The following is a 24331-nucleotide window of genomic DNA, read 5'->3' on the forward strand; positions in this document are numbered from 1 at the left end:
GAGCACACATACATATCGTGGATATTTTTGTACAGATATGATATGTATAAATAAACACATAGAGATATATAAAATGTAAAATAAAAGTGCTTTTTATTATTGAAGCTTGTAGCATTAATTTAGGTTATTAATATAATAAACAGAATCAGTCTTTTTTCAAATATACCGGAAGATGGCAATCATACAATTTTGACAGAACTCATGGCATGAATTAATATAAAGCATGAGCAAATATTAAATAAATTATTAAACAATTTATATAAACATATGTATGTGCATGTTAATATATAAAATACAAGTTGTTCAAAATGTATAGTAAAAGAAATATGCATAATAATATATTAATAGTTAATAGAATATTAATATGTATTAAATAAATAAACCTCTCTCATTTGTATGCAAAACTATATGAATTTATTATCAAATATTGCAAAACTACCAATATTTATGTTATTAATATTATAAGAGAATTTAATTATAATTATTCTAATATATACATATGTACACATATGTAATTATATAAATATATAAATATTTATACTATTAATAATAAATTGAGTTTCATCAAATTATCAAAAAAATCAATTAAATTAAAACTTTAATACTATTAAATAATAAATAAATTGTGATATTAAACATAACAATTATCACTACTAATTTTTATATATGAAAACTAAATGTTACTAATTAATTTATTTATACATTTGATTAAATGTCAGAACCAACCACAAACAACAACAACAACCATAATATTATAAACAATGAAAATATTTTCTGATTATAAGCATGCATACCTCATCAAACATTCCCGTTTGTACTGTGAAATAAATTTAAAGAGCACACAACATACATAACAACACACATATGAGGAATTGCGGTGGTTGTTTTACTACAGATGTTTGTGTTCTATATGATAGATATTATTTTTGACACAATTTATATTTATAATTCTCAGCGGGTATGAAATATTTTTGAATGACATGTTGTAAATTTGAGTGAATAGTTATCGCTTCTCGGCCTTATGGCTAAGATCAAAGTGTAGTATCTGTTCTTATCAGCTTAACATCTGATAGATCCTCCATCGGAGGACAACAAATGTTAAACTGATTTTTGGAAACAGGCGGAGTGTTTAGGAGCTTGCTCCACCTCTGCCGCGGGTTGGCCCGGTATTGCAGTACCGCCGGGATTTCGGCCCAATTATTAATACATTCAAATTTTAACTTAAGTAGAATAAAAGTGAGATGTGGGGGGGACATCAAAGTGTTAGTGATTTGTGTGTTATCTTTGCATAGTCACGGAAGTATAAGAAAATTAATTTGTATGTGTCTAAAGTTTATGTAAAATTGAGTATTTTTGTTGTAGCAGAATAGGCAGGTTGACAATTTATTTGACACAAATTCGAAGAATGCATTTAATATGTACCCTTAGCATATTTGTTGAACATAAATTATATATAACCCTAAACAAATTTATGCTATATTTCAGCTAAATAAATTTATGAAAGAATACTAAAATTTTCTTATACAGACCGTTGATTATGTGAATATATGCTTTTATTTTATTATCATTTAATTTGCATTTGCGATTAAGCATATTTAGAAGTTAAAAACTATATTCCTTTTTATATTATATTTGATTGTTGGTATGGGAATAATAACTCAAAATGGTTAATAATTTAACCTATTTTCTGTAATCGTAATTAACTCTTATTAAGTTTTATTAATTTCTTCATCTAATTTTAAAATATATGAACTATTAGATTTAACATAATTCAAGTCCTTGTCAGTACCTGGGAAAATATTAGTATATTCTTCCTCAAAACTTGATGGTTCTAAAAGCCCAATGTCATCTTTCAGTAACATGTTTTGGTTTGATCTGCTCTATCAAAAGAAAAAGAGGCTATATATTAAGATAATCCGAGGAATTGATTATTGTTCTGTCAGGCGCCTATAATATTTGTTGCGTACTTTTTAAGACAACCTGATTGGTTCTCTTGAGGGCTCGACCAAAAAAACTTGGGACCTGTCAGGGCTAAAAAAAAATTAAGACTCTGATCTGGCATCGCAATGGACCTTAATGATCTACGCGTGGCCTTTTTGATGTACTAGCATAACCTAATCTTAAAACAACCTATTAGCAGCACTGACGAAGCTTTTATTTGGAAATCGTATCTCGATTCTTTATATAATTGCTGATATGAGTTACTTAGGATATTAAAACACGTACGAGTAGACAGTTTTCTTACAACTGGTGGAATTTAGGAGTAATTCTACAGGAGTATGAAAGCTTTCTAAAGTACGTAAATAAAATCCTGAGTTTTACAAATAGCTTAACGTTTAAATATAGTCTCTAGCGGTGTTCTCATTATTGGTATTTCCGCTCCTATTTGGTATATCTGTTTGATCCACATGTAGACCCATTTACGAATCATAAAATAAATTTTTTACTTCATTCACAAAAGTTTGTAAAAATTTTAGAGTACAAATGTCATAGCCTCATTTCAGGGTTAGAGTTATCGGTTCCTACGACCCAAAAAACGAAAAACTTGTTATATTTGATTCGTCTTATCTTTTTCATAAGAAAGGCCACTGAAATACAAAAACATATATCCCAATATTTGTTGTCTTTATTGAAATTCTGCACAATATCTAAACCACGAACGTGATATTTTGAAGCTACCAACTTAATTCAATATATAGAATAATTTAGTATAAACATATTAACCTTCATATATAATTTATATGTTTAATCACATTCTTAGTAAAGTTTTAACATTGAGATTAAATAAAAATAAACAAAAAAATTTTGTTTTGGCTATACCGAATCTGTATTACCCTTCATACATATATTAGTATTTACTAACTTAATTTTGTCAGTTATGTATTAAAATTAAAATTTTTAATATAAGTACAAAGAAAATTATTATAAACACAACGTACTTTCAGATAATTATTTTTATGGATGTTAAATAATAGAATCAGCCATATTTCGTATCGGTATTGGTACCGACTTGTTGGTCTATGCATGGCATCTTTTTAGCAAGCAGTTTAATCTATCCTATTTTACATGATAGGCTCCATTAATTTTATTTATAATCAAGTTTCGATTAGTTAAAGAGTGAAGTACCGACATCCAGAAAGTCGACTATAACTAAAACGTTTCATCTTGTAATGTAGATAAAAAATCTGTGTGGTTTATACAGTCTCGATATCTTCTTCTATGCTTTAAAAATATTTTGACAAAGTTTATATATAATAATGATAATTCCAAACATTATCGAATCGGGTTGTCTTTCCATACTGATCGAAAATCTATACGGCTTGTATGATCTTCGACGTCTTCTTTGTTGGTCACCAAATATCATAACAAAACTTATATACAATAAAGACAGATAAACATCATTAATCGGCACGTCTAAATTATTTCAAATTAGCATGAAGATTTAAAATCTATATGGTTTATAAGATCGTCTATATCTTCTGATATCGATTGATCTTAACAAATGCTTTATGCTAATTTTAACTACTTAACAAATGTCTTAACAAAACAATACATCGTTAAGTGATTTGTCTTATCATATTGATTAAAAACATATTCAGTCCATCTATGAAGTCTGCTTTATTTACTAGACTGTTAGTGGTATAAAAAAATCTGGAGAAAAATATGTTTTAGTATTGCATCATTTTATTTAAATTTAAAAAGAAATAGAAGTGTGCAACAAAAAATACAATTCTACCTATCCACTATCTAAAGTATAGTTTACAAATATACATATATAGAAAATATATCAATCAATGCATACCTCACAAAACATGAACTAAATTAACTTAAAATGCTACTGTATGAATGTTTAAATACTCGTATTTAATATAAATTACTTAAATCTTATTTGATGGCCTGTTGTACACGATGCAGAAAACGCATAGGACGGAACCAAGGTATGATGTACTTTACCGGTGGCTCGGTAGGTGTTGGAATAGTTGGTTTGGTTTGTCCATCAATGACATTACGAAAGATATTCGAACGCACATTCGAGATAGTATCGACAATATTCTCACCCAAATTGTTTGGTAAAATATTCAAATTATTTCGCTGTAACTGATCCTGAAATATGTCAACCCCTTCTTTGATTCTAGAACGCACAGCTTCAGCAAATTGTTCACTGCGTGCTGTTTCATGTATTGACCGCAACGTATCCTGCAGCATTTTGGGTATCTTCTCACCAGGACTCTCAAAAGATTCATCATCATCATCACTGTTTCGATTTTTAAAAAGCGGCGCTGGTTTCAATAAATTTTTTGTATTTTCTGCAAACCAGGAGGAGTCTAACTTTTCTGTTGAACGTTTTAGCATTGTTTGATCTTCACTCGGTTCCGGTTCTGCTGTTTTCTTCTGTATACCAATAGGCGCAGGTCTTACCAAAGTGTTTGCAAAATCCTGAAACCAATCCAGTCTACCTACACTGCGTTTTTCTCGCATATTCTTCAACTTCTTCTTGACTATTGACTTCTGTGCGCTGTTGTCGTCTAAACTGTTCTGCAACGTTGGCTTGTAAATAACAACGGTGGAACGTTTATTGCGTATACTGTCACGATTTTTGGCGCTGCGTTCTGCATTCTGTTCGTACTGTAAGGCGGTACGTACAAACTTATTTGCTGTAGGTCCTTGTATCAGCAGCTCAAATGGTATATTCAACTTGCGCGCATTCTTCTGCATCGTTACTAAACATTCGGTATCGGAATTGTCTTTGTTGCACTCGCAGATACATTCCTCGCCACAGTAGAAGCCAATACAGCCACAATGTCCGCAGAGTGCTTTGCAATTGCGTGTATTCTTCTGTTCTTTCTCCTTATCGACTATTGCCATGGCTGATTTTGCAGTCTGCGGCTGTGACTCTGCACTTGTGATGACAACAGTCCATAACGCAAGCAGTCCTACTGTTAATATCCAAAAACGTAAGCTGGTCATTGGTGCTGTGTTGGGCGATGATAAAGACATCTCAAATATATTTCTCAGATAGATTGACTTGATCGTTTCATGAGCTTTAATCTGATTACTGGCTTTGCGGTTAGTGGGTTGATTTTTATATAGAAAAAACTGCTGGTTGTTAAATAATTTTCAGTAATGAATTTTTATATGACAGTTATTCTTTTACTTGTTTTTTGTGGTTTAAAACCGTAGTAAGCTTAGATCTTTTTGTGAATATAATAAAGTCAGCAAAATTCTTCAGAAAGTGCTGAACCAGCAACTTTGCCTGCTATCTGGCAGTGGTTGGTGCTCTTGAAAATTATAATGTGTGTTGTAGGTGCTTTTGTAAACAATAAAGATTTACACGTTCTCATTACGAATTTGGTTGCAAAGGTTGAAAATTTGCATAGAGGGACGTGCAAATGCTTAACTAAGTTTATATGGTAAAAGAATTTGCCGGAGTGTTAGCCAGACACTGACAGTCACTAGTCAGAAACACTAGTGTTTCTATAAAATTATATATGAAACATAATGTTTCTTACTATATAAAAACAGAACTATAATCGTTTTCCTTCTTCATAATATTTTATGTGACACTCTCGATTTCTACTGTCCAGTTTCAAGGTGGTTTGTGTTGTACTTATAGCATCTTAAGAATAACTTTTGGAAGTTCTTAATATGGTTTGACTTTTATAAAGCAGTAGTTTAGTAACATCTACGTTTTCACATTTATTACTACAAGCGTTGGTAATAACATGGGCTTTAACTGCCGGAAACGTTAAAACGTTGGACAACTGGTTATTGAAGAACATAAATAAACAAGATCTGGTTTTACAAAGGAAAATTTTATCATAATACTAGCTTAAGTGAAGTCAGCAGCGTTGCACACAACATTCATACTTAAGTCACTTTTAAGATGTGACAGTAAAATTGATCTTAAATTGATCTGCATATACTTGGGTATTATTCATTCACGTTTATAGGAATTGTTTTCAGTTACCATATCACAAGAATGACTAATTTAGAAATCGATGGTGCTAGACGTATACTTGCGGAGAAGGAAGTTATAACTATAAATAATAAACTTTATGATTGATTATACAATTTGAAGTAATTTGGAGAACTCACAAGTAATGATACGTAGTTGCTAGATAGCAGATATAATGTTTTGGATACATTATCTTCCAAGTTACTCTTAACACAATTCAAAGCTTTCTTTAAACAAATCGAAAGTGTATGTCTTTCTATTATACATAAATTTTTTCATAATTTTATCGTATTTTGAAATAATATATGTACCTCTTAATTAGACAAAATACAATCTTAGTGACTTCACTATATTTGAAATGATGAATATCTTTGAGGATATAAACAAATTTTTGGGGAATTTGATAACCCTTTCATAGTGATTGGAATTCAACTACAGTAGATGTCCTGTTATTTTTGAATAATTGTATTTCAAATCTTGTAACATATCATAATCAATTTATAGAGAAGGGAATAATATGCTTCTTATTAGACAATTGCTTCAACTATTTTATATTTATATATTGTGCCTCCTGTCCTTTATAAATTTATGTACTTCTAATTATTGCTATTTATCTGTATTGACTGCCAAAGTATTGACCAATGTACTGACTTCCATATTCTCCTTTACATAATTCAATTTTTATTCAAAATTTTACATTTTCAGCACATCGAAGTATAAAAAGCAATTATAACAAAATCCATTTAACAAAATAAAATTTTCGATAAAATCAACGTTTCTTATTTTTGCCTTTCTTGCCACCACCACCACCACCGCCTCCAGTCTGCTGTGCCTGTGGTTGATGAAAACTATCGGCAGTTTTATTTTGACGCGACTTCAATTGTGGTATCTTGTCAGTAACATAACGCATTATAGCTTCGCGTGATTCGAATTCGGGGTTGCACAAACTTCCATCATCGTTGCGCATTTGAACACGTATGCGACCGCGAAATTGAACTTCCTAAATGGAATATATTGGAGTAGTCATTAATTTTTAATAATAATCTTTATGTATATATGATGTACCCTGCTCTTTTCTCTTGAATATTGTTTATTTTCAACACCAACACGTAAATTAGTTACAGATAGCACATCACGTATTTCAACATACGTTGGATTCTCAACACAATTCTCCTTTGATAAACGTCGACCTTCTTGTCTGGTTTTTTTGCTATTTATATAGGCTGGGTATATGCATATCCAGCTGAAAATGAAAGTTCTTGAATTTGTTGTTGTTATAATTACTGTTAATTTATTTACCGTTCAACGTCGCTATGCTTTTTGTTCGGATGCCAATTCGTGTGCACAGGTAATGATGCTGCCATAATTATTTTAATAAAATATTATTTTAGTTATTATTTAAACTAATACTTATTAAATTTTAACCACGGAATGCACTATTTTGACAAATGTCATCTAGTTTTGACACGTCGTTGAGCTGTGTTTCATAAAACAAAGCATAAACCAATATCATTGCAACTGTTCTAGTGACTGTCAAATTTTGAAATGTGCATGAAAATTGTTATGGAATTTGTACAATACGAAAATAATATAAAATATTTATTAAAAATATAATACAAATTATCTTTAAAATACGTAAACTAAGCTAATTGAATAAAATTTGTTTTTTATATATCATAAAGTTTCTATAATTTTATTTATTTTCGTTGTTGGTTACTTGAGATTAAACAAATCTTGCATTAGTGTTTTGATATACATATTTATAAATTATTTCATAGAAGTATGAAATAAAACTAAATAAAAGTTTTTTTTTTATAAAAATATGTAAAAAAAAGTTATAATAACATATTTGATATACATATTACTATTTTTATGTATACCAGAGTTTATGTATGTATTATGTTTAAAATATTGAACCTTGTAATAAATCACAATTAAATATAAGCGAGAAATTTACTAACATATAATAAAACTATAATCAAAATTGATTATAATAATTATTTATTTTATTTAAAGCATCAATAGTTTTTGTTTCGTACAGTAGCGTCTCCGCTATATATATTTTCCTTTTTTCAATCAATATTTATATATCAGTTCCATCATTAGTGCAAAATAGGACTTAAAAATTTACAGTCTCTTTTCTGAAAGCTTACACACATTGTTCCGGTAGGGTAAAGACACCACAAGGCTATTCACGCTGATAAGACACGGTACGCTGCGGTACACTCAGAAATGTATCCATTTTTCCATCGCTTCCATTTGTATAAACTTTAAGAAAGTCACGAAAAGATCGGAAGAAGCTCAAAACCTGTTCTTATATAGAAATATTCATTCAGATAACCCCTCATTGTTTAACATTCCTATTCATCACAATTTTACACATACTATTGAGATAAAGTTAATTTATTTAACATTTGTTAAAATAATATAATCCTTTTTTGGCAGTAAGTTAGGTAGTTATACAATAACTCAGTTATCTCTGATTACAAAAGTATTGTATTGTAGATATTTTCATCTTTCAATAACATCTAATTTAAGAAAAACCATTCTAATATATAGTTTTTGCACTAAACTTAATAAAAGAATTTGACAGCAAAATTAAAAGAAGACTTATGGCAGAGTTTATGAAGGGTTAAGCGCTAAAGTTTAAGTGCCATTCGAGTTCAACGTCAACTCTCGTGCAGTTTTTAGTAAAAACTTGTTACATTGATGTTTTTTATACATATGTATATAGTTTTTTAAGTATGTAACGCAATTGAGCAGCAAAAAAAAATATAACATATTCGCAATGACAGCAAAAGATTGCTGATTTCGCATTTATTTATATGTATTTATAATTTCTTATATATATTCATATATGCATATTTTTTAATAATTTAATACTGCCACAATAGCTTTTCTTTGTACTATAATATTAGAATCTATCTTATGCCTGAAATAAAGCTTGAAGATCCATATGGGCACACTAACTGCTCGAAAAAGGGCACCAAATGATCCTCAAAGTTAATATTTTGTTGAATTATTTTTTGTGACGGTGTTCCATTATTTTGCTCACATTGCATCTGAATGTTCAGTACAAATAATACAAAGAATTAGCGCCTTCAGTAAATTATTATTTATAAGTGAATATTATTTAGTTTTAAATATTTCTATGTACGTATATTCACATGCATGCATATTTACTGAAAATTTTCCAATCAGCAAAAATCATATGCAATTAGCTTTTAGAGCGAAATGTGTGTTATTGTACGGAATTATAAAGAAATGAGCCGCTGTACTAAGTCAAACCAGCTGTTCTTGACATTGTTTACAATATTGGCCTTACACAGTCAGCATTGTAATTATGGTAGTTGGAGTATTACTTCAGCGACAGTGTATCAGTTTAGTATAGAAGACTGGAACGATAACAGTAAATTGTAGAAAGATCAAGTGCAATACGAAGCTAGTAAATTTTTGTATCAAATTTTGTAAAATTGCTGAACTGCAAGTAAACCGCTGACAATTGTTGCACACATTGCAAATTGCATATGTTTGCCTTAATTAAGCCAAAGGAATTTTAAAGACTGAAAGGAAGAAATATATATATATATATATTAGCATAAAATTATAGTAATTGTGTTTAAAAGTTCTATATTCATAAATAAATAAACGAATTAGTAATATTATGGAGGAACTAAATAGTATACTTGAGAAAACAAAAGATCAATCCACACAGAAAGAACAGGATGAGGTAAACTTTGTCCTTTAATTAAAATATGTGGATTAACTAAATATTTGTATTTTTGTATTTTTTCTTATCAATATGACATTGTTTCAATGTCTATATTTAGATTTTACTGCAGCCGTTTACTTATATACAGCAAATTCCTGGCAAACAATTTCGGTCGCAATTGTCGTTGGCTTTTAACCACTGGCTGCACATACCCACAGAGAAGCTGCATCAGATTGGAGAGATTGTGCAAATGTTACACAACTCTAGTTTATTGTAAGTTAAATAATAAATTAATAGTAATCATCGCTTTTAGCATTAATGTTCATTTTTAATTAATGTATAATATTTATTCATTATAATTTTGAAATACTCATTGACGCCTCACAAGTAACTGCGTCAAATTTTGTCTGTAGATTCTTGTGTAATTTTTTAAATCTCCACAATTAACTTGCCATTGTTTTACTCACTGCTTCCGCTCTGGTTCCTATCATTTCGCACCTAACATTTGCGTTGTAGTTTCTTTAAAAATAAATATTTACTTTATTCGGCACGTCCAGCGCGTTTGTTTACAAAATTCGACAGGGCAGAAAATTAAAAATTTTTTTACAAATTTTTAGTGTTCAAAATTTTTGAAATTTTTACCTTTCAAATCAATAAAATCTTTTGTTTTTATTTCGCAGATTTGTTAAGCATTTTTCTTATTTTTTTAATTTTTTAAATGTTTTGTTTTGTTTTATTTTATGACTCAATATCACTAAATGTAGATAAAATTCTCGCAAATCGTTTGCTAAACCACAAATATTGTTTCGATGTGAATATAATTTTAAACTATAAGCAATAAAAAAAAAAATTAAATATATTAAGAAGAAATTATATATATAAATAAATGAGTTGCTTACAAATTTTGTGTTAACATGTGACATAAATAAATAAGTTGTTCCCTAATTTTGATAGAAATATTTATTATATACACATATTTCCGATGGAAGTAAATATTGTTTATTATTTTTAACAATATGTTCAATAATAAACAATTTAAAAAGTTAAGCTCATAAAGTTCATAAAGTACTTTTAATTATTTTTATCATGTGCTACATTTGCCCATGTCTCTGTTAATTATGCTGCTCTATATCACTTTATTTAAAAGGACCTTTAAAAAATATAAATCTATAAAATTAATAAAAAATATAAGATTTCCTAAGTATCTATTACATTAGATATATTTATTATCCAAAATATAAAACTATAAATTTAATACAATATATAAGATTTTATTAGTTAGTAACTATAATATTTATTTATTTATGAGTTAATATTAAAATTAATTTAAAGTTAACTAAGAATAAGGAACTGGGCTGCTAGATCCTTTGTCCTGAGTATCTATGATATAAATAATGTTATTATTGGTACAACACTTTTCTTATAAGTCTTGGATCAGTGTTTTTTAAGTTGTGCTTGTGCTTAGTCCCACAACAATCGGTCAAAAGTTCCTATGTTTCCCTAAGTAACACATATATGACATACTGTGTTTTTATCTATGGCCCTCGTTTTGCATATAATCCTGCCGACGACATAATGAAACGGAAATCCCTTAAATCAGCATGTCTTTTAACTGTAGCTCCGTTATAAGCATCAATTTTAAGTGTACGCCCAATATAAATTTGTCTCATCGGATATCAGATTACTATCTCTCAGCATAATCTTCAAGCTTACGGGTTCGTTTCATAGAAAAGATCAATCTCAAATTATTTTCCTTTATTCCCTTAAAAACCCTTAATTGGTTCAACAGTTCATTGTTTTCTTAAGACATGCAAATAAATTTAAATATTATATTATAAATATTATAAATCTTCTATTTATTCATTATTATAAATAATATTTATTTGAGAATTGTTTCTATTGTATTGCATAAAAAACTATTGATTCTCTCCGTTTTATTTAGCCATAAGAGCAAAGATTGAATGAATCATCTTTTTCCACTTTAATTATTTAATTTTTTTTGCCGTTACAAATCAGCTTAATTGAATTGTTGATACTATAAATTAAATAAGACTGCTACAAATATATCAAATGATTTATTATAAATATAAACAATTATGTTAATACGGTCAAATAATATTTATTCATTTATTCATTTTTTATACTATTGCTCTATCCATATTGAGATGATTGTTTAGAGTATATAAACTCATTATTTGATTATTATTAATTAATTTCAATTTAATTCATTAGTATTTTTAATTACAATACACATATAGGAAAAATAATTATTATTTTAATTTAAGAATGATTGTAGGATTATGAAAATTTATTATAAAATTTTATTCCGTTTCAAATAAAAATTATAAATTAAATTTAAATTAAATTATAAAATTATAATTATAATTAATTGTATATGCTGATAAATGAGACTAAAAAATTAATTGCGTTTATTGCTATTCTTAGTAGATATTTCCTTGTATGACTATTATTTATAATACTCTTTTATAAAAAAAACTTTATTCAACATAATTTAAATATAATTATATAAATTTTAATTAAATTATAATTATATATGGTAATTAAATTATAATTTGCTGTAATTATATTTATATAATTACAATTATAATAATTGCTGTAATTATATTTATATAATTACAATTATAATTATAATTTAATTATATAATTATAATTTAATTATAATTTATATAATTATATTTAAATTATGTTGAATTATGTTTTTTAAAACAGTATTATAAATAATAGTCATAATAGGAAATATCTACTAAGAATAGCAATAAACGCAATTAATTTTTTAGTCTCATTTATCAGCATATACAATTACTTATGATTATAATTTTATAATTTTTTTAATTTATAATTTTTATTTGAAACGGAATAAAATTTTATAATAAATTTTCATAATCCTACAATCATTCTTAAATTAAAATAATAATTATATTTCCTATATGTATATTGTAATTAAAAATACTAATGAATTAAATTGAAATTAATTAATAATAATCAAATAATGAGTTTATATACTCTAAACAATCATCTCAATACGGACAGATCAATAGTATAAAAAATGAATAAATGAATAAATATTATAGATTAATTTTTTAATTGATATGAATTACAAAGTAAATAATTCATGCCACTTACGGAGACAATTAGTGCTTCAATAATACATTAAAAACAAATCAGTGACAAGTAATAGCTAACAGAATCAAAAAAGTGAAAAAAAGTGCTAGTTGGCTGCACTAAATATGCGGAAATAACTAAAAAAACTAAAACAACATGAAAGAATAATTTCGCAAAAAATGTCTATTGGAATCTTCTTTATATGTTAAAACTTATTCAATAGTAAAAAATTTAATACAAATCTCGTTGAACCCTGTATATAATGTATACATCTATGGATAGATCTATAAAATTCAAAACGCACAGCTAGTCATACAACTATTTATATTATACAAAGATATTAATTTAAAATGTTAAGATTATAACTTAAATATATGTATTACGTATTTCTACTATAATACAACTATTTACTCTATCGTTTAGCTTAACAAGTCTTTACATTTTTTTTACAAATCAAAAATTTTGGTTTTTTAAGTTATTTGTAAAAAATTACTTCGCTGCTGTTATAGTTAAGTTCATAATTAATAGATATAGTTTTAATTGGTTTGGTTTTGAAGTGAGCTAGATATCTGAACATTTCCACAATTGTTACTATACAGCCTGAAAAGTTTACTAACGTTATTTTACGGTCGAGGTATTATTACGACTTGAAGTTGTTAGTAAAATTTTAAGTTAAATGAAACATAAATTAAATCTGAGCTGAAAACTTTAATTACGTTTATCAGTTCGAAACTACTATATAAGATTCAATGAAGTGTCTAGATTTCTTTGTCTTGATTCAGATAAGCATCAATTAAAATCCATTAATTTTTAATTCCTCCTAATCTACTCTTATTCCACTCTTGTTCTCAAACAATCCTTTCTCCTTTCGCACTCCTTTTACACATGTATTTCATGTAATCCATGTCTTCGTATTTATAATCCCTTTCATGTTATCTATCATATACATGTTTAGAGGTTATCTATTGCTGCTGTTGTAGCAATTGAAATAAATTGATCTTAGTGTGATAGATACATGAAGCACTTCTTACTTCTTAAGCGAGGAATAACTAGACGTACGTAGTACAAGCACACTCATGAATTCTGAACATCCGAACGAGGAAATCAAGACTTTCAACTGTATATATAAGAGGTAATTTGTGAAAGAATTAACGATCCTTAAGTAATCAAGTGTTTAAATGTTTATATAGGACAAACAATTACCGGTCAGACACTATTTGTTGAACTGCTGTACAAAAGTCTCTGACCAACACCGGGTTCTAGTAGCTAAGAATTATAAATGGTTAGTCGCTTCTATTAATTGATTTCATGCAAAAATTTCTTCAGGCATTATTTTTATGTTATTTAAGTCATGGGAATGAAGCCTTTTTTCTGCTGGTTCTACACTGCTTTTAAAGAAGGTTCCCACTGGTCATTATGTGGTCATTAAATTCTAATTCCTTTTTATTGTCAACCAAATTTTTTGGTTTTATTTGTAATTTCTTATGTTTAACTTGTCGTATTGTTTAATTGCTTCCATGCATCTGTGGTTGTACTTTCCTATTCACTCCGGTATGCGGGCGCTGCATCAAGTCCAAGCAAAGCAATTCGTTCTTTGTCGCAAGATAGTTACGATGTGGGGCTGGCATGCTTAATTACTTTGCGGAGAAGTCGTAAAATTTATTTAATTGAACGGACGAACTGCTTAATATGCCGCTCGCTCACTGCATTGCTCAATGAAAAAATACTTACATATTGTTTTCTTTTCATAATCACAAAGAAGGGCTTCCAATTTGGGTGTCTTCTGTTTATTAATTATTGTATCTGCTGTGTTGCAATGTGGAGTTATTCTATTGTAATGAGCTGCATGACTTGCATATCAAAAATTATTTTTATTTATTTACTTAAAACTGCTTTGAAGTTCAAAATACAATCGTAAATAAATTTAACACTCATTCAAATTTCCTATAAAGACTACTTCATTTCTGTTTATAAAAAAACATTTTTCAATTGATTTGTAGAATTTTGTTTATATTTCTAAATTGAGAATAAAATTATCTTGTTTGTTTTTTCTAAATTATCGTGCATCTATATTTTTTCATATAAAAATTTAATTGAAAAAAATATGTATTAGAAAATTGAAAAATTATTTAAAGTTAACGCAACATGGTTCCCTCGTTATTTTTATTCAATTTACTGCATATTTTTTTTTTTTGTTAATATTTGCCTTATAGATGCTTTAACTGAAATTCATAGCAATCTTTTGTATCCTGCCAAATAAAATGATAATCTCAATTTAAATGCAAATGGAAAATGTCCTTAATTCTGCTGAAATGCATTTTCTTATTGTGTTGGGTTTCATTACGTTTGCTTGTCTGGCCAACTGCCTACTGCAGATTGCAACTAAGCAAAATGCTTTCATCAAATGCAACATGAAAAGCAAAGGATTTACTTCAAAGCAATGAATAAAAATTGTGCTCTTTACAAAAAAGGAAAAAAATTTAATTCGCTGAGTAAATGCATGCATTAAAAATATAAGAAATCCTTCAGAAATATAAGCCAAGCCACATGAATGCATTACAATTCATTAGTTCTAAGTGATTTTTAGGAAAAGAAAAATTTGGCTTAAGAAAACACAGCACCTCTACTTTTATTTCTTTATACCTGCCTAATAATAATAGCTCGTCCTTTATTGAGTTATCTATAGACTTATGTATATATTCATATAACAAATTGTTGGTGTGCTTTATCAGGTATATATTCTTCGTTATATGCAAAGTCAAACCAAACTCATAACATTTGGTTAGAGGGTTTTGGACCGGTACAGAACTTGTGTTCAACCATATCTGTTTCCTACGTACCATCGCCAGGGTTCCGTACGAAATGGGGTAAATATTCTCTCAATTCCACCAAAGTCACGACTTTTGCGTCTTATATCTTCTACCACCATTAAGAAAACCTATTTTGCCATCGATACCGCTTCAAGTAAATGTCAATATAGTGGTTGTCATGTACACGTACAAATCTGCAGATCTTGCGAATAACTTCTTTTTTTTCAAAAAACTTTACAGTCTATGGTATTAAGGTCTACTTTTATTAAAACGTGCTTGTTTTTGCGTCTAATATAAATATAGAATAAGTACCCTATAGAGTGAACATTTTTCAATCAAGCGAAAAGTATGGTGTCTCATTTTTTTCCTAAACCTATAAAGTTTTTTAAACTGATCTATACGTTAGTTATCATCCATATGTATAGGTCTATGTATCTTCCGAGAAATTTTTCTTCATAACACTTTAGGGTTTTTTTATTCTGTGTTTACGTTCACTTTTCTGCTTCACATTGAAGCACAGGTTAAACAAGTGACCTATGGAGTGTAAGTTTTGTTAGTCCAGAATGAGAGCTCTGTATATTATTTTCGTAGTTATTTGCAACAGTTATTTTTTGCTGATCTTTTAAATAAATCAATGCCATCAATTCAAGATAAAAGAATTTATCTGTCTTTATTCTCATTCACCACTATTTATTTATTGATTACGCATCGCTTCCTATGTCTAATAATGTCGGAGTTGATATATATATTATGTGAATGATTTATAGATAGATAGAACTGAATTTTTTTATTTACTTAATTCGCCTTTGCAAAAGTACATATATCTGTCTCTCCTAATCACTTCGACTGTTTCGACTGTATCGCGAGTTATATAGTACCTCTGATCTTTCTAGCTTAAGGGAGTACTCGTATTTTCATTATTCATGAATTTATATATTATTCCAATTTATATGGATACTATATGGACATAGTTATTAACAATTCTCACAGTATGTCTGAATCAGCGTGACTAATGGATTTTTATTAGATTAACTATGTAAATGTCGTAGTGCAGTTCATACAGCTGGTTGTTTCATCTAGAATTATAGTTCCTTTTAATAAAGGTGGGACTTAAGATTTTGTGGAGATTTTTTCTATTGAGAATTATTAATAAGAAGCCATTTTATTAATAAGCGTGATTGTTCGTTTGCTTTCCAGAATGAAGGTATTGGTGGTGTCAATACCAGTTTCTAGGTAAATATAGTTCTTAACAGCATCCATTGTGTGGTTATAGACAGGAACGTATGGTGTAAAATGCAAGAACGCAGTGTTTAATGCCGTGTGATAAAAGGTACTTTGTTTTGTCCTTAAAAACCCACTCATTTAGTTTGAAGAACGCGGTACATATGGATTGATTGTTATACCTGTCGACATATGGTATGATAAAAGTACTTTAGGTGTTTCTAAATCTATCAGTTAGTTTTCTTTGAAGACTTTTTAGTAAAAAGTAGTTATATTTAATAAAAACACTTTTTGGTTCGAGAAAATCAAAGTTGCGCAAGTTTTAGCTTTGGGGTCACTATAGCGAATAGTGAATAACTGGTCAGATAATTGAAGTCGTAATTCTTATACTAATTTTACTGTGATGTTATGTGAAGTTATATTATGATAATGTTAATTATATGGAAAATGTTTTGCTGTGCAAATATCAAGACTAAGTTCTTATGTGATTAACGCATAAGGATAATGCTAAATGAATTTGTTTTTCAGCCTTCCATACTAAAAAAAAAACATTAATGTTTTAGTGTTCATCACTTTCATTTCGCTGGATTCATTGTCATCCATTGTTGCGTCAGCCGCTTTGTGTGTTATTTGCACCATTCATGCGCAAACATTTTTAATTACAAAAATGTAGATAGTTTCCAAAGTGTTCATTTTTCCGCCTTTCACATCATCTCATAGAGAGAGAAATGTGTACCGCACCGCTTTAAAGGCATTGCGAGTATGTATTAATATTTATAACAGCAGTAGAACATCATCCCATTTGTTGCTATCATCACAATAACATCACACCAACAGTGACTGCAAAGGCGCTGATAAAATTGAACTACTTTTGAATGAAATATTTCGTTGACAGAATTTAATCGAAACATTTGTGTAATTTATAGTCATTGTAGAAAAACTGTATTCAAAACTTTAACATTGTAACTATACGAGTATCACAATGAGATCTGACATTGATAAGTTGTTTCGAAATTCAATTTTGCAAAGCTCTTAAAAACACCAGGAATGAGAAATACAAAACCACTCACAGATATATTTTTCTTAATTTAGTATACGCTGTTTAATATATGTAGATGTTTGTATATCCCTGACTTAATATATAACATATTATTGTGCTTCCCAGGCATAAATTAAACTATTCCGCCATAGTAAAATATTATATAGAAACAGGAGTATGTATGTTGTGACCCTAGGTGTTGTTACCACTATATCTATACTTGACCTGGAATGTCGTGCATTTTTGAGTAAAATATCGGTAAATTTGAAATGAATATCGGTTCATAGGGGATATTTCTGGTATCTGTATAACCGAAAAATAAGTTAAAATTGACCACTAAATACTATAAATCTTAAAAAGCGTACAATCGATGTACGGATATGGTACTTAATGAGTACGCTATTATATAAAACTATAGCTATAGCTACTTAAGAAGTAAAACCAAGGCATTTAGACAGTAGATCATAGTACCCAAACGTAAACGAAGAATATAAAATCTAAAAGATTTGCGTTTACCACGAAATGTATATATTCTCTAAGGATCTTCTTCCAAACTTGTGATCACCTAAATTTAGAAAGAAATTTAGTGTTCGGTTCAATGAAACTAAGTACCCAGGCAGTTGACCATTGTATCCGAACCTAAAAGAACAATTAAATAGCTACTCTAACTCGAATTTCGTAATTGTCTAAGTCCAAGAAGAGGAACTAGAGAAAGAGGGAGAGAGAGAGAGGGAGAGCGCGTGAACGTCATTTATGCTTAAGGTGTTATAACCCAATAATGTCAATTTAGTTTTTGTGAATGCTCTAAAATAACAGTTGAAATGCTTTATATTATCCACATCCTCATGACATGATTTACATGTTGGATGTGTGATCATGCTTTAAGTGGAGACGTGATGTCCACCTATGTTGTGACTTATGATGACTTTGATCAGAACTTTGAGATCCTTTATCTTTAATTGCAAAAAAAGATGTCGCCACTTCTCTATCATGTTGTTTTCAAAAGTGTTTTTTTATTATTATTTTACAAGTTTCTATTTCGGACTAACTTCTTTTGACGGAAGGAAAAATTCTACAGAAATAACTTCGTAAATTTGTTCTAAACGAATAGGTGCCATAGCAGAGGTTTTATTGGCTAATTTAATAGTCAAATTGAAATTAAACTGATTACTCTTGCTCGTTCTTCTTTATCGAATATAGTTGTAGTAACTATAAGACACTATTTATCGAGAGATAAGGATTATATTTAACGGTTTCACGATTATTGTCAGTTTGGATCAGAGCAGGAGAGGGAAGAGGGGGATATTACTCATTTGCGGAAGACGTTTTGTTAGTAGGCGTTTATGCACTCTGTGAATATTCTTTCAAACGCCTCGTCAAGATCACTCGTGTAGGCTTTAAAAACCTTTCCCGTTTCAGTGTCCAATGTTACTTAGCACAGCTAGCGTGCCTTAAAACTGTGGTAACCAGCGCTTCTCTGGAAACTTCTCGTCTTAGAGGAGTTTCTGTTGGTATCTACTATCAAGGTTATGAAAGAAATGATTATATTGAGATATTGTAATGATATACAGAATGTTTATCAAAACTCTTATTTGCAGATATTAGTTAGTAACATAGTAGTAGAAGTTAATGGATAAGGTTTTGTTGAAATTACTCTTATGCGGTGTAGGCGGTTAGTTTTATGAATAGTAACTAGACTTGACAAGCTATACTAACATAGCCACATCCGTGTCTACTTTCTGCATGTTGAGCATCATGAAATTGCAATTCGCTCTCAACAGGCCCTAACAATTACAAATTATTTTATATATTGTATTTTCACACGTAGTAAATTACTAAACATTATTTTGCACACCTCAATGTTGTATATAATAGTAGCATAGTTTTTATCATCTCTTCTCGGGTGCTAACATTATTTTACAGAATTGATGATATTGAAGACAATTCAATACTTCGCAGAGGCGTTCCTGTAGCACATTCGATATATGGAGTTGCCAGCACAATAAACGCAGCAAATTATGTACTATTTCTAACATTGGAAAAAATACAGCAACTAGGACATCCTGAAGTAAGTTATTATGACTTTTTAAGTTATTATATTTTGATTTATCTAATATATTAATATTTAATTTTATTTACAGGCAAATCAAGTTTACACTGAACAGTTGTTAGAGTTACATCGTGGTCAGGGCATGGAAATATATTGGCGGGATAGCTTTATTTGTCCATCGGAATCTGACTATAAGTTGATGACTGTACGTAAGACGGGCGGTTTATTTATGTTGGCAATTCGTTTAATGCAATTGTTCAGTGATAATAAAGAGGATTTTACAAAGTTAACAGCAATATTGGGTTTATACTTCCAAATACGTGATGATTATTGTAATCTAATCTCCAAAGAAGTAAGCAATTATTAAATTCATATTATGTGTTAAAGAATATATCCATTAATTTAAAATGTTTTATAGTACAGTGAAAACAAAAGTTTTGCTGAAGATTTAACAGAGGGTAAATTTGGTTTTCCTGTAATACATGCCGTGAGATCGCAAAAACGTGACAAACAAGTTCTGCGTAAGCTTTTAAATATCTTTTGTTCAATACAATGACATGATGGGTCAAAATTTGTACTTCTTGAATTTTTTATGGAAATGCATCTGTCTGTAGTTTTCTCTTAAAAGTCAGAATGCAATATTTTTAATTTGACTGAATTTCTACTGCAATAAATTGAAATCAAGACAAGACCATGCAATTTTCCGAAAAATTAGGAACATTGAGTTACGATGTTATTGTATTAAATAATCGATACTTTTTTTTTATATTACCTATTTTAATAAACATTTTATTTACAGATATACTACGGCAGCGGACACATGATGTTGAGGTTAAAAAGTATTGCATTAGTTTGCTTGAAAAACTTGGAAGCTTTAAATATACACGTGAGGTACTGGCATCTTTAGATAAAGAAGCCAAAGCGGAAGTAAGTTTAAATAAGATTAAGATTAAGACGCTTTTAATTAAGAGGTATTTTGAACAGATTTAATGTTATTAAATTAATGTTATTATATATTTTTCTCATTGTGCCTACACTGAATTTTTTAACATTGGAAATGTTTTAGTTGTCGTTGCCCACATACATTTTTAGTGGAGTTATTTTTTTGAATTTTTGGTCCAATCAACTGACAATTTGCTCTTTGCTTATTTCAATGTATAAGCACTAATTTCATATGAATTCAATTTATTAAGACAGATACAGATCAGATACATAATTTAACAGATTTTGGCTATAAAAATAACAAAGGATTCAAAGTTTTTATTTAAGTACAGTTTTATGAATAATGATAGATAGCTAAATATCATCAAATATTAATACCTCGTGACTCTCTGGTAATCATGAAGTTTGAAATATTTTTATTAGTATATACTCTGAAAGTAAGTGTAATTCCAATTTTGATTAAGAGTTACAGTTTTATCATACTAGTTTAAGATTGAATATTGAATATATAAGTATCCCCATTACATTTATATTATATTAGTTTATAGGTTAATATTATATCAGTATATTAGAAAAATTTATCTAGTTTCGGTTTAGGTTTAGACTACATTGAGAATAATATTTTTTTTTGATAAGTGATAGCTAATAATCGTCAAATAATAATAACTAGTGGCCAGTTGCTAGTTGGTGACCATGAATATGAAGTTTCTTGTTCTTTTCATTTCCATCTAGTTTCGAACGAATCCCATGCATTTTTTTTATCTTGTTGCAAATTTCAATTTCTTATGATCATTCTCGTTTCTTTACAGCACTTCATATGATCTTTAATATATTTCATCTATTTTACAGCACTGTTTCTTTATATGATTTATCTTACTTACACTTTCTATTTTGTTTTGTCATGTTGAATTTAGTCTAGATTTAGCCACATCTAGCATATTATTCTTGCATCAACTGGAATAATGTATTCCTTTGCATTATAGTAGTTAAGTCTGAAATGGCGTAGTTCATAAAACTCTAAAAAGATTTTTTTCAAGTATTTCGAATCGTGTGGTCTTAAATTAAAAAGGTAAAATTAAGCCCATAGTATTTGATTTATAAATAGTCTAGAATTGTTTTAGTTGGGCATTTAGATACACAATAGATCACAATAGATAGAGGGTAGATTATATATTACTCATCAAGTCTAAAAATATTTTATCGACATTGCATAGAGTATTTTGTGTTTCAATTGAGGGCTTCAGGTGGTAAACTTTTAGTATTTCTTACATATATACTCTGAAGCGGGTAGTCTGATTTTTAATGGTTATAAGTAGCGATTCAAAATATTTCAGAGTTGACTTGCACAAGCAGTTGGAGAATACTCGCATTCGAACATTTAAAATGTTCGAAATCTGTAAGTTGCTTGAAGATATTCGATCTACTATTAATATTTTCGTTTAGTTTTCTAGAAGTACTTATGACTGTATATGCTCGACGATAATATTTTTATATATGAGTTCGAATGAGTTCGAACATCTAGATTCTCGAAGGTTTAAATAGTTAAAGTAGTATTTCAGGCGACAGACTTAAATAATTTTTATGGTTTTTAAAAAAGTGGTTTATTAGCGATGCAATCCTTTCACCTCTTGGTTCTTCTACACTACTTCAGTGTTGACATCTTGTAATTTCTGTAATATATGCATTATAAAAACGTACAATATTATTTTATTTAAAATTGATACAATAATTGGGTTTTTTTAATATTTCAGGTTGCTCGTTTGGGTGAAAATCCTTATATGGAGGTCTTATTGGATAAGTTAAATTCATGGAGAACAATTGATAATCATGTTGACAACATAAACGATGATCTGCAGCAAAATAATCATAACTGCAATTAACAACCAAAGAGGCAAAAGAGGGAATTTTGAATAAATGTAGATTCAACCTCTTTTGCTGTTAAAAATGAGACAAATTTTAAAAATATTTTCCAAAAACTTAAAATATTTTAATTATACTTAATAATATGAGAATATAATTTTCAATATTTTTGGTAGAAATAATATGCAATGCGCTAACACATTAACACTTAAACTTTGCTCTTAGTTCAACCGGTGTGGACAGTTAAATTTACACTTTAAAAAGCCAAGCTTTAGTAAATAATTTTTTAATATCTATGAATTTATTAATATATTATGTTAAAAGGGTTTTTTTTTTGTTATATTCAAAAAGGATAATGATTAAGAATTATGTGTCAATTCGAAAATCGGATTCGGACTGAATTGTAATCAACTTTGATATATGTGTATTAAATATTATTGTATTGAGTATCTTTTCAAATGTGGATTTATTTAATAAATTTCTTATAAGCTCATATTTAAATGTACTTAAAATATTTAAAATTAAATTTAAATCATTTTTTTATAATATTTACTTAAATATTAAATTATAATTAATAGCCAATTTTGAAAAAACGGCATATATTATATTGTTCACTTAGAACCTTCTCAAAATAAAATGTAAACTATAAATAAAACATTCGATAAACATTAACGTTAAATACATATTGTTCCTTTAATGCACATTTTAATCATAATAAATAAAAAATGTTTTTATAATTAATGTATAATTTATGCGATAAAACCAAACCTTCTATTATATTTAAACTTCTTTGATATTAAAATGTTAAATCTCGTACTTCTTGGGAATATATTTACTTTGTATAGAATGTGTCTCGAAATTTGAAACGTTTGTCATTTAATTAATTAAATTTCGATGTATTTAAAAATTGTTATTCTTATTGATGTGTTTTAACATTGTTACATTTGATTGTTACTAACAAAATATTATAAATATATATTTAAGAAAATATAATGATATATATTTATATACATATATATATATATATAAATTGTAAGGGGAAGTATTGAAAAGGAAAATGTTAACTTTTATACAAATGCACTGCAGTTTTTTGCACTTTGCACCACCTAAAGTATATAAATATATTTAAACTCTTTATTAATTAAACTATTACAATATGCATGAAAATAGTTATATTTTATGTATTCATATATTTTTATTATATAGACAACTATTTAATAAAGTTACTATAAGCATTTCGGGTATGTATATAAATAAAATGAATGAAAACAATCAGAAAATATTGTATTATTATTATATATATCATAGAAAATAGAAAACTATTTTGAAATATCATAGAAATAGAAATAAACAGGTTACTGACTCCCAAAGGGGAAAGAGAATGTTACAGCCGCAGTAGATGTTTTGTACTAATGGAAAATATAATACTTTATATATATAAATTTATAAGTCATTACAGTTTTTAAAAATAATAGGTTTTTTCATGATTTTTATTTAAGATGCTAATTTTGTGCTAAATTATTAAAATACCAATGTGTTGAGTGCTCAATAGAAACATCGTCAGTGAACGCTTTGTATGCAAGCTATACTGCAGACTTCGAAGTAAGTCTATATGTAT

General features: G+C 28.4%; 3 protein-coding genes and 1 non-coding gene across 5 annotated transcripts; 2 read left to right on the forward strand and 2 right to left on the reverse strand.

The window, feature by feature from the left end:
- The first annotated feature begins 1005 nt into the window (after positions 1-1005).
- LOC119673644 lies at positions 1006-1202 on the forward strand. Its single transcript, XR_005252158.1, has one exon. It is a non-coding gene; the product is annotated as a U2 spliceosomal RNA (small nuclear RNA).
- A 2515-nt stretch (positions 1203-3717) lies between these two features.
- On the reverse strand, positions 3718-5261 carry LOC119670080. The gene has a single exon (XM_038080193.1). The coding sequence runs from the start codon at positions 4996-4998 to the stop codon at positions 3886-3888; it is 1113 nt and encodes a 370-aa protein (XP_037936121.1). The 5' UTR covers positions 4999-5261; the 3' UTR covers positions 3718-3885.
- A 1384-nt stretch (positions 5262-6645) lies between these two features.
- LOC119669329 (signal recognition particle 19 kDa protein-like) lies at positions 6646-7396 on the reverse strand. Its single transcript, XM_038079170.1, has 3 exons — positions 7256-7396; positions 7022-7199; positions 6646-6956 (listed from the first exon to the last, which is right to left on the reverse strand). Exons 1-3 carry the CDS (start codon positions 7318-7320, stop codon positions 6726-6728), a joined length of 474 nt encoding a protein of 157 aa, XP_037935098.1. The 5' UTR covers positions 7321-7396; the 3' UTR covers positions 6646-6725.
- Positions 7397-9284: 1888 nt separating this feature from the next.
- On the forward strand, positions 9285-23055 carry LOC119672663 (geranylgeranyl pyrophosphate synthase). Of its 2 annotated transcripts, none has more exons than XM_038083770.1 (7): positions 9285-9686; positions 9787-9941; positions 19785-19929; positions 20003-20263; positions 20330-20432; positions 20711-20838; positions 22605-23055. In XM_038083770.1, the coding sequence occupies exons 1-7, from the start codon at positions 9621-9623 to the stop codon at positions 22731-22733; spliced, it is 987 nt and encodes a 328-aa protein (XP_037939698.1). In that variant the 5' UTR covers positions 9285-9620; the 3' UTR covers positions 22734-23055. The 2 variants fall into 2 exon arrangements, with proteins under 2 accessions (XP_037939698.1, XP_037939699.1); XM_038083771.1 differs by having other exon boundaries at positions 19821-19929.
- The last annotated feature ends 1276 nt before the right edge of the window (positions 23056-24331 follow it).

Source organism: Teleopsis dalmanni, chromosome 1 (assembly GCF_002237135.1).
Source record: "Teleopsis dalmanni isolate 2A chromosome 1, ASM223713v2, whole genome shotgun sequence".
Taxonomy (NCBI): domain Eukaryota; kingdom Metazoa; phylum Arthropoda; class Insecta; order Diptera; family Diopsidae; genus Teleopsis; species Teleopsis dalmanni.

What these genes read in the sequence shown, in the direction of transcription:
- LOC119669329 (XM_038079170.1), bottom strand. Translation starts at nt 7,320, where the DNA reads ATGGCAGCATCATTACCTGTGCACACGAATTGGCATCCGAACAAAAAG. An exon ending in AAGCATAGCGACGTTGAACG is followed by an intron (nt 7,200 to 7,255) that starts GTAAATAAATTA and finishes TTTCATTTTCAG; the next exon opens with CTGGATATGCATATACCCAG. An exon ending in ATTCAAGAGAAAAGAGCAGG is followed by an intron (nt 6,957 to 7,021) that starts GTACATCATATA and finishes TATTCCATTTAG; the next exon opens with GAAGTTCAATTTCGCGGTCG.
- LOC119670080 (XM_038080193.1), bottom strand. Translation starts at nt 4,998, where the DNA reads ATGTCTTTATCATCGCCCAACACAGCACCAATGACCAGCTTACGTTTT.
- LOC119672663 (XM_038083770.1), top strand. Translation starts at nt 9,621, where the DNA reads ATGGAGGAACTAAATAGTATACTTGAGAAAACAAAAGATCAATCCACA. An exon ending in CACAGAAAGAACAGGATGAG is followed by an intron (nt 9,687 to 9,786) that starts GTAAACTTTGTC and finishes GTCTATATTTAG; the next exon opens with ATTTTACTGCAGCCGTTTAC. An exon ending in AGCAACTAGGACATCCTGAA is followed by an intron (nt 19,930 to 20,002) that starts GTAAGTTATTAT and finishes TTTTATTTACAG; the next exon opens with GCAAATCAAGTTTACACTGA.